The sequence below is a fragment of the Xyrauchen texanus genome, chromosome 34, assembly GCF_025860055.1.
Source record: "Xyrauchen texanus isolate HMW12.3.18 chromosome 34, RBS_HiC_50CHRs, whole genome shotgun sequence".
NCBI classification, from domain to species: Eukaryota; Metazoa; Chordata; class Actinopteri; order Cypriniformes; family Catostomidae; genus Xyrauchen; species Xyrauchen texanus.
Window position 1 is genome coordinate 7,741,216 of NC_068309.1, and position 11,685 is coordinate 7,752,900.

The window sequence follows — 11,685 nt, forward strand, 5'->3', positions numbered from 1 at the left end:
GTGGTGGTGGTGTAGTGGTCTAAAGCACATAACTGGTAATCTGGTAATCAGAAGGATGCTGGTTCGATCCCCACAGCCACCACCATTGTGTCCTTGAGTAAGGCAGGTTGCTCTGGGGGGATTGTCCCTGTAATAAGGGCTCTGTAAGTCACTTTGGATAAAAGCGTCTGCCAAATACATAAATGGAAATATGAATTCATATTTTATGTGTGTACATAGTACTTTAGCGCAAGTAATGTAGCCAGGGACGAATTACCGACCAGGCCAGTGGGGTCATATATGAGATTTTACCAGAAAATGTTCAAATATGTCAAATCAAGAGTTCATGGCAAATTTGCCACAAACTTGCTGCAAATTCGCCATGGATAGTTTTCACCATCAAATGAGCTTTGCGGCAGCAAATTGTTGCAAAGGGTTTGCTGGAGGGTCACCACTACCGGCTAAGAGTTGCAAACATCTGTGGCTAATCAAAAGCTCATTTACATGTAAATTAACAAGCGATACGTTTTGGAAAGGGTTGGCCTGTCTTACATTTCTAACAGTAGCATCTATCTATTGTTTTATCATTTAAACCCGAACCAATGCTGTTTTTCTTTCAAATAAATCCCACTTGTTTTGATATTTTGTTATCCTAAGAGTGCTTTTTGAGGCCACTGTTTACTATACACACAATCAGGGTATTATTCATCACAAATTCTGCTCTAAAAACTTTCAAATCCAGGTTGTCCAGAACCATTCTCTTATTTTATTTGCTCCTAAATCGTTTTGTCTCCAACATATAGTACATTCATCATACAGTATATCAACTATAATCTTTTTTCCCCGTGTTGTTTATTTCAGTTACATATCTAATATTTAGCAGGATATCCTTGTGTGTGACCAGTTAACACTCAGAAACATTTGTGTACACAGTGCTAACCCTTCCCCATTTAATTATTATTATTTTATTTCAGATAAATTTGTAAAAATATTAGCCTGTATGTTTACAAGATTAGCCTATATAAGAGTATAACCATGTGTTTATTAATACTATGGGGATATTAATACTCTGAGTGATGTAGCGGGACCATAATAATACAGCTAAACACGTGTGTTACATTCTATATATTCCTTCTTTACAGGTTCCTAGTTCCTCCCGCGCGTATTCTATAGAAACTGGAATCTAAAGCCTGTTACACAGATGGGAAACTAGTCTCTCACTTCCCGGAAGCTGAACCGCAGAATCATGGCGACCGTGTCAGTGTGTCAGTATCAACCAAGCGGTTTCAGTTTCGAAAACTGTAAGAGGTGAGAAGCGCCACGATTTATCCAGATTTATTTAAGGGGATGTGTGCGTTGTTCTATGTTATCTTAAATGTGTTAGTTTGTGGAAAATAATGTTACGTTTTAAGGGTTTAAAGGAGGTTTTAACAGACGGTTAGTCACGGCCTGGGCGAATGACTCAGGAGGATTTCACTCAAACTTAACGTAATGACGGCTTTCCAGTTAAACATGCGCATAACCTAATTATAAAGCATAAACGTTATTCAAAAATAGTTTTTATGTGTTGTGGATTTGTCTATCACCGGGTAAGAAAACATTACCAATAATTTCGCATTTTAGCTGATGTCATGTTATTCATCTAAACATATTCTGGTCTATAATTTACCAAACAAATAGTTAAATAAATGCAATGTGTATTGCTAATAATAATTAGCAATAAAATATATATATATATATATATATATATAATTTCGACTCGTCCGTCCTTGTTGTTAAAAAAGCAAAAATCAAAGTTCCGGTGAGGCACTTACAATGGAAGTCAATGGGGACAATTTTTGGAGAATTTAAAGGCAGAAATGTGAAGCTTATTATTTTATAAAAACACTACACTAGTCTTTTAAAACTAGTGAAGTGTTGAGCTGTAAAGTTAAATGTTGTCACAAATTGTCACTTTCGTGGGATTACAGGGTTATGGCATTATGTTGTAATGGCAATAAAATTGTAAAAGTGTACATAACTTTACACAGAAAAGGTTAATAAGCAATTTTATCACACTAGTGTCATGTTTACATGCATATTGTTTACGCCTTGTGGCTATACCTTTGAAACAGTCAGTATTTTAATGTTTACAGATTGGCCCCATTGACTTCCATTGTAAGAGCCTCACTGTAACCCAGATTTTTCCTTTTAAAAGAAAAAAAAAAGCAGAGATGGGTCAAAATAAATTGTGTTAATCAACATTATTCCACAAATGCTGTCGATTGAGCTTAACTTGATATAAACACAGAATATTCCTTTAAGATATAAAGATTTGACTAGATGTGTAATGGAACGGTTATGTATATGACAGTTTTGAAAAATACAATTTTAATAACTTAAATATTTGTTGCTTTGTTGTAGAAATGCTCTTCTGGAGGCAGATGTCAGCAAGCTCGGATTTAATGTCCCAGCTGCTCGCAAAACCGGCACCACCATCTGTGGAATCGTTTACAAGGTAGGAGAAAGAGCAGAGATGAATGGATTTACTTCTCAACCTTGCATATCAGTCACCCAAATGAAAAAAAGCTGTATTAGAACAAGGGCTCACAAGCATCACTTTCTCACTCTCTCTTTCAGGATGGTGTTATTTTAGGTGCAGACACACGTGCGACTGAAGGAATGATTGTCGCTGATAAAAACTGCTCTAAAATTCACTACATCTCTCCTAATATCTAGTGAGTGCAAACACATAATATACCTTTTCACCACCCTCTGCTTTGTAACGTACATGAAATGACACTGTTTCTCACTTTCATATTGCATCTTAGCTCAAATGTGCTTAATAAATAAACACCTTCACCTAGTAACATGACTATCTTTCTGTAGTTGTTGTGGAGCCGGTACAGCCGCAGACACTGAGATGACCACACAGATAATCTCCTCTAACCTGGAACTCCATTCTCTGTCCACCGGCCGTCTCCCACGTGTTGCCACCGCCAACCGCATGCTCAAACAGATGCTCTTCAGGTTACAAATTATGACTGTGCTTGCTTCTCATTCTCATTATTCTTCTGTTTTTCAGCCCTCCTGTCCCTCTTATTCATGTCTTGCATAGATACTTGGCTTGATGATGTGTGTGTTTATCAACTAATACTTGTATATAAAATATGTAATTATGTGTATACACCAGTGTTTGTATGCTAAAGGCTATTTGTATTATTGACTGAGTCAATGTGTTTTTATATATGTAGGTATCAAGGTTATATTGGTGCTGCTTTAGTTCTTGGAGGGGTGGATTGCGCCGGCCCTCACTTATACAGCATTTACCCCCATGGTTCAACAGACAAACTGCCCTATGTCACTATGGGTGAGTTACACTAACAGTTAACCTCCCGTTACACTCAAAAGAGGAGATATTGTATCTTTCCAAACCAGTATGACTTTCTTTCCTCTGTTGAACACAAAAGGTGATGTTAGACAGAATGACCGCCTCAGTCACCATTCACTTTCATTGTATGGAAAAGAAGATGCAATCATAATGAATCATGACTGTGACTAACATACATTTTAATTTTGGGGTCAGGTATTCCATCGAGTTTGCATTTGGACTGAATGTCCCTCATTCTGTTTATCTGTAGTCCTCTGCGTTCACCTATTTATCATGCAATGAACTGCACATGATGATGTTTTATTGAGGATCTGTTTTTTTTCACCGTACATGGCATAAACATCTTTATTCTGTCTTTTATTATATATTTAACGGCAGCATGTGTTTTTTCTCTTCAGGTTCCGGCTCTCTGGCAGCAATGGCAGTCTTTGAAGATCGCTTCAGGCCAAACATGGAGGTTCGTTCTCCCTGTAATTTCCTTACCTATAATGAGGTGTATACAAATGATGATGATGATTACTATGGTGATGATTGTGATGAATAGGAGGAAGAGGCCAAGCGTCTGGTGCGAGATGCAATTGCGGCTGGTATTTTTAATGATCTTGGCTCTGGCAGCAACATTGACCTGTGTGTGATCACTAAGGGGAAGGTGGACTACCTGAGACCCCACGACATAGCTAATAAGAAAGGCGTCAGGTGAGTTGTGTATTCTGCCATAAAGCCCATATACACCTTTACTTGCTCTCATTAAAATGTGGATAATGCTTCAGACACACAATCTGAGCACAGGAAGTCTAAATTTGGCATGTACACTTGCTGCACAGCATGCAAATTACAAGCATGGAAGCAACAATGAAATCTGCATATTGATTCTAATCTGTCTGGTCATCCAATCTTGTGTTATTGTTTAGATTATCTAGATTACCTTATAAAACAGGGCTGTTCAACTTCATCGACAAATGGGCCAGATGCAAAAAATCGCAAATGGGCCAAGCCTGGATTTTTTGTTATCGAAAAGCTTCTATCTACAGATAATGTGATAATGTAGGCCTATAATATTTGTTTACTATATAAATGAAACATCTATATTTATAGCTTTAATGTTTTTTAGATTTTTATCATGAGAAATATTTCCACCTAGCAGGAAATTCAGAAAAAAAATACAGGCAACATGAGACAAAAAAAAAAAGTGCTTTAAAAATTGGTCCATTACAAAGAGATACAATTAGACTAAAAATGTACTGAACAATAAAAGTGAAGTTTTTATTATAGATGATTTAAACCTTTGACTTTTCATATTGCATTTCTTGACCAAATTTATGAATAGATCTTTTCTGTTCCTCAGAACTCGTGCTAGTAAGATTTTATTTATTTAATCTTCCCCCTTCGTTAAAATGACAGAATTATTATTTGTAGTACAACCTCTAAAAGTGTCTAAAAAGGCAGTGCTCCTGCACGAGACACCATACAAACATCAAGATGTGGCGCATCATCCGTCAAGTTTACCTAGGAGAACAATTGAAAAATGTAATGAGTGCACACACTAAACGCATTCGGTGGAAACTGCCCCCAAGACAACTTGTAGTCCAAAAACCCAGAAGAGAATTCGCCATGGATTCCCTCAGGATTTTCCTATGTGTCATACCTCAAACTTGAATTTTGAAGCCGGCGTGTTTTTTTTTTGTTTTGATTTTAATTATGTAATTCAATGCGGTTTTAAAATTCACGTTTGAATAATGACTGTCATTTTGTTGCGTAGATGTAGCATCGTCCAAAAACAGTTCTGGACTAACAATGTCATTGTAAAAGTCAGCCGTTATTAATTTATTCTTGAGTGAAAGCATCCAATTACTGTTGATTATTGAGATAAAGCGAGTAATATTCGTCCAGTCATATGCTCTCCACATGGCGGTGATCACAAATCGTACATTTTTAAAAAAATACTAATCTGCGGTTATTGTTACTTTTATTTAAAGGGTTCGCAATGAGGGAAAAAAATACTGAGTGCACATTTGAACAGGCAAAAATGCTCTGAAGGAAATAAACTGTAAATTAGTGCAAAAGTAAAAAAAAAAACATCATGTCTAACAAACATGACAGCCAGTGTTTCTAACAGTATGTTGATGCATGCTGCTACATGTGCGCATGGTATTAATTTGAGATACTACTATGGTCACTGTGAGGCTGAATGCTGACCCATGATTCATATTTGCCTGTTCCCCTTTAAGAGAGGATAAGATTGATGGGCGCCCTGCGTGAGTAACCCAGTGTGTGTGTGTGTGTGTGTGTTATAACTATTATCCACGTCTAGACTTAAAAGTAACTTGCATGTGTCAAAGTAACCAGTTGTGAGTTTAGTGTAGTTGGTATGTGCACATCCAAGTTGCCAGTTGCTGTCTTGGTGCATTTTACCCTCTAACTTTTTGGCTTACATGATTATAATAGATCTCTTATGATCAGGGTTCCCACGGTCATGGAAAACCTGGGAATTTTGAAATTGTGATTTAAAGGCCAGGAAAACCCATTAATAAAATCTTTAAAAATGATGGAAAATCATGTAAATTTATAGTGAATATACATGTTCCTAGTTTTACTCTATTTGATTCTATTTCATTTGTCTAGAAATGCTCTTTGTGAACAGAATCTATAAACAATTTGTAAAAAGTAAAAAAAAAAAAAACATGGTTAAAAGAGTGTGGGAACCAGAAACACAGTTATTTTGAATAAGAGTGAGTGATACTTTTCTAAACTAACCCAAATGCATTTTTTTCTCGTTTGAAAATCATGCAGTGTTGAATTTCTGTTTGGAACTGTGTGTGTTTACTGTAGGCTTTAGTTTCTCTACAGGAATTTTCTCTCGTTTAATTGGCTTAATGTTCTGTGTCTGATCTCCTCACAGAACCGGAAGCTACAAGTACAAGCCTGGAACCACCGGGGTTCTGGCGAAAGTCGTGACTCCTCTGAACCTGGAGGTGGTAGAGGAGACTGTGCAGACCATGGACATCTCATGAGAAGACACAACCCTCTTAATGAAAAGACACGACCGACCATGAATTGATGTATTATTTTCCCAATAACCATTTTCCCTCTCCTTTGTGGTGGTATAGTTGTTTTTCAGTATTTCCAATAAAAAAAAGTTGTTTCAAAGTTTGTATTCTTGTGTTTTGATTGAGTGACTTTCTGGTATATTAGTATACTACTGCATACTATGCTGTACACTGTATGTTACCTACTAGTATGTTAAAGTATGTGATTGTGAAAATATCTAAAATATGTTCAAGTTATTTTATTTATGTAGCACATTTAAAAACAGCATCAAGGCTGACCAAAGTGCTGTACAATACAAAATGATAAGAACACACAACAGTTTAAGACCAGGACTTTACATGCTATTAAAAGCCAGTGAAAAGAGAAGATTTAAAAACAGATAATGAAGGTGACAATCTGATACTAATAGGAAACTATTCCATAAAATAGGACCCACAATCGAAAAGGCTCTCCCTCTATGCTTTAGCCTCAAGCATGGGACATCGAGGAGATATTGATCACCGGATTTTTTGTAAATAAACTATTTTAGAATCAATTCTAGCTTGAACCGGCAGCCAGTGAAGTGATTTTAAAATGGGGGTAACATGATGTTACTTCCGACATCCTTTTAGAAATATTGCTGCTGCATTTTGAACTAATTGAAGTCGAGCAATGAGTGATTTGGAAATTCCACAATAGAGAGAATTACAGTAATCCAGACGAGAAGTGATGAAAGCATGAACTGCTATCTCCAACGTTTTCTCTGACAAAAAGGGTTTAACTTTAGAGAGTAGACGTAGCTGAAAGAAATTGGAACCAATGACAGCACTAATATGTTTGTCAAATTTCAGCTGGCTATCAAACTAGACAACGGTTTCATACTTGAGGAGAGAGGAACGCATTGAGATTTCCACAATCAGCAAATGTGAACACCGAGACTGTTGAAAGCTCACCCTTTTTATTTTCTTTATTTTATAAAAGCACAAGATTTTAAATACAATATTTGTTTATTCATTAAAAAAACTAAAAATCTTATGGAATGACTATCATTATAATATAGTAGTATATAGCCAGTTACATCTCTACTGCAATAAGTTACCTCTCAAAATAGGCCTAACTAATGCCTTGTTTTCTGTCATGTCAATTCATATGTCTCATTCACACACTATACGGAGTATCGTTTTAAAGACAACTTTACAAAAATTGTATTAATGTGATACATAGCTAAGTTTTATCAAATGTTACATTTTGACATTTATTGGAAACATAGTAGCAAAAGTAATTACATGGACAGGTGAATTAAAAGACTATTAAAATGACAACTGTAAGGTCCATACACTTGTGTACAAATATATATGAATCAGTTGCAAATGTAAATAAAGGCAAAAAGTAACACTCAAGTGTAATGCTTTAATAAATGGATGATGGTATAATTGATAATACCTGTTGAATTCATAAACAGAAAAAAAACACCTGATGAGAAAACATGAACAGACCCTGAACAGACCCACTGAAATAAGTCCACTAAAATACAATATCTGTTAAAAACGTGTCTATAAAACGTACCATGTCTATAAAATTGGAAAACCCATAGACAACCATCCTGTTCCATTCACAACTGTTTTTCAAATTAAATCCAACTACAACTTAAGAAACAGGATATAGTGTTTAAACAGGAATACATTACTTTCAAAACATAACAATAATTTAGCCGAACTCTTAAGCATCTTTTTGGTTTGGTGCAGACACTTTTACATTAACTCATATATCAATGACTTGATCTAATACCCGTTGAATTTATAAAAAAAAAAACACCATTCCCATTGAAATCAGTCCACCAATTTAGCACATCTGTAAGTAATGTATCTATAAAACACACCATATCTATAACCAGGAGTCAACCATCCTATTCCATTCACAGCAATGTTTACAATTTTTACATTAAATCCAACCACAACGTCAATCAACTTTATTGTTTGATGCAGGCACTTTTACAGTAACACTCATATATCTATGAGATATCCATTACCCACACTCCATTAAGACAGAGCAAAACTCTGCCCTAAATTCTGCATAGGTGCTGTAGTCAAGCGCCAGTTCCAGGTGATATGTACACGTGTGAGCAATGGGCCTTCTTGAAAACTCATTCATTTCTGTAAATGTAACGTTAATTGTCTTGGATAGGAATAAATCAGAGCCTGTGCAATATATGAGAAAAAGACCAAGCTCCTTCTGGTCTCTTTCTCTGATGAATCGTAGGAGATGATTGGATACAGTGATTTCAGATGGGGACATTGTTTTTGGGAACTTTGCCACACTTCTCGCCTTTGGTTGGAGATTTTTTGTTATCTCGGCCAGCCTTTTGTCCATCATGGACTCCCCAACAGATCTCAGAATAGGTTGCCAGCACTTTATTATGTAGGCTGGTTGTTGCACCATCTCTTTATGTGCAATTCTTCCAATTTTTTCTGGATATTGTTTTCATTTGGAAGCACCGAGCAGTTGTGACTGCTAAGTACACTTTGAAAGTCTTGGAGTGCTTCACTTAAAACATCCTTCTCTGTTGGGCTAATGTCATTGAAAAACACCTCCATAAGACTGGTCTCTGGTGAAGGAAGGCACAGTGCTTCTTTTAAAAAAGGAGGTGCCAGCTGGATTGGCAAGTATCCAAAGTGCAGCCATCCGATGGCCAAAATGCGTGCGACAGCTTCCCACTCTCTTTCTTGGTAAGTGTGATGTAGGGTAGGTATCTTGTAAGTTGTTCCACAAGTTCTTGTTGCAAAAAACGTGTCCCAAAATTCACTAAGACAGTCTCGGAACACTCCATCTCCAATTGCAGCTTCTTCCTCACCATTTTCAAGTAGACGTTTAAATGTTACATTGGCATGTAGTATGTTTTTGTCTGAGAAAGCATGAATCATGTCGTTTACACAGTGAACTCTGCGGACTACAATTGTTTCACTTTCAGTCACATTTCTGGGGTTTTCAAAAAACGATTCAGTGTCTGTTGGCTCCAGAGAGTTAGTTGACTGAGGTGAATCTTCTGTAACTGGCACTGCTGCCTCAGTTACTTCAACAGCTGTTTTCACAGAATGTGCTTTCTGAAATGAAGATCAGATTGGACTTGGTTTCAGTCATCACACAATCCTGTACAGGTGAGTATACAAGTGTATCAGAGACCATGTCAAAGGATGTGTTAACATCATTACACAGGAACACCACTTCATCATCAGAAGACTGGAGTATGTCATAATTTGAGTTCATAGAGGTAGAAGGAGGGGGGTGCAGAGTTTGACTTCTGTTCTGACTGTGACATCTTGATGTACTTGGAGTTGTTTCTGGGGTGGAAGCCAGCTGGGGTCTCTTTGAAGATTGATGCCTGTCAGTTTCGTCACTCTCATCAGAATCCTGATCTTTCAGTCTTGTGCAAACGTACAGTCTAAGGATTTTGTGATGCGTTGCCTCATACATGCTGCCGATTGTCTGGGGACAATTGAGTGGTTCTTCTGAGCCAATGACACTGAGCATAAAGTTTAAATCGTCAGCTTTACCTTTTGTTGATTCTCCATCAGGGAAAAAAAAGTTTTCTCCCGATATTCAGAACATTTGACACTGTGTCATCTTTTTTAACAACAATATCTCGTGTTCCGCCTCCTTTGGGTCTTCTAACTTGTTTGTAGCTACAATCTTGGTAGTTCAATTTTCTGTTTCTTGCTTTCAGCATTCTTATTGCCATGCCCATATTTTTTTTCTGATTTGTATTTGCTGGTAGTTTCATTTTTCCCTCAATCGGTTAATCAATTTCTGTTTCTTGCCTTCATTTACCTGTTCCCAGTTCTTTGCAAAGACCCTATCACCATAATCGAGGTATATACTTTGACAGTTCCTCTTCATTAAGTAGTCTGGTAACATGAGGATCAATCTGAAACACAAACATTATACTCTATTATTATGCGTTTAGGTTTTTGTGTTTTGTTTAAGTAAGACTAAGCCACAAAGTTAAAAGTTATCTAAGCCACAATAATCACACTTTATTTTTGTCATATTATATATATATATATATTGATTTATGGATTTTTTTTTTTTTTTTTTACATAAATTAAGCAATGAGGCAGGTGCAAAAATGACTACAAATCACTATTAAAATGTATAATTACACCCTTGTAAATAATGCTCTACACGTTTTGTGTTTGTGTTATGCAGATTAAAGAAATGTCAGTTATATACAATTATTTTAGTGTGATTTATTTAGCACAGGGTATTACAGACATCACTGTGAGTAAATTTACAAATTTGACTTTTTGACTCAGACTCATTCACATCTTGCTTTATATTTTTTATTAAGGCATGATATGGTGGTTTTATTCGTCCCTTATTCATCAAAGAGGCATGTTAATGCAAATATAGAATATTCTCTGAATAATCTCTCCAGGTTACAAGATAGTAGTACTATAGGATGTATTCACTGGTGAAATACATAAATAATGTGTATTTTAGTTTTGGGCAGTTTTTGAAATTTCGAGACTACTTTATATTAAATAAACTGAATATGCCTCTTATAACAGACTAACACATCGTTATTAATATCGATAGTTTTAAAGGTATAGATGTAATGATGAGCAATACGTTCCAAATGCGTGCAGATCTCTGAACTCTGACTGATCGATTGAAAGTGATTCACATCGACAACTCGTGAAAGTTAGAATGATTCATCAGTTGTTTCAATCATACTTGGAGATACTTACATACTTTCAAGAGTAATTATTTTGATGGTTGAAAAGAAAAGTCCACGAATCAGACATTTCTACTTGTGTTATACTTGTTCGTCAAGTCAGTCAGGAAAGTTATGTGCATTTATTAGTTTACAAACGATTCCATTAGAATAGCGCGCAATTATATTAATTATGATGGAGGCAGAGGATGCCACTTGCTTGAAGCACCAATTCCGTTCTCAAGTCGAAAGATTTTTCTCGCGATAATATCTTTACCTTATGATCACGAGAAAACGACTTTTTGTTATGTCGAGATCACGAGAAAACAACCTTAGTTATGACGAGAACACGAGACGGAAAAATAATAATAACGCAGGGCCTCTTTGAGCTTCCGTACTTAACGATAGTAAAAACTATTTAAACAACGTTACAGCTTAAAAAAAAAAAAAATAAAATTTAACAGAAGAATGAATGTGAGTGCTTTTGGTAAAATTATACAACCCTCCAAAAAATTGGCCCTATTCACTTCCATTTTAAGTGCCTCACTGTAGCCTTTGGTTTATTTTAAATGAGTGCCGAGTCTAAATGATTTTTTTT

General features: G+C 36.1%; 1 protein-coding gene across 1 annotated transcript; it reads left to right on the plus strand.

Moving 5' to 3' along the window:
* The first annotated feature begins 1,151 nt into the window (after positions 1-1,151).
* Positions 1,152-6,490, plus strand: LOC127627651 (proteasome subunit beta type-7-like). Its single transcript, XM_052104121.1, has 8 exons — positions 1,152-1,287; positions 2,383-2,476; positions 2,599-2,696; positions 2,848-2,988; positions 3,213-3,328; positions 3,748-3,806; positions 3,894-4,045; positions 6,249-6,490. Exons 1-8 carry the CDS (start codon positions 1,226-1,228, stop codon positions 6,358-6,360), a joined length of 834 nt encoding a protein of 277 aa, XP_051960081.1. The 5' UTR covers positions 1,152-1,225; the 3' UTR covers positions 6,361-6,490.
* The last annotated feature ends 5,195 nt before the right edge of the window (positions 6,491-11,685 follow it).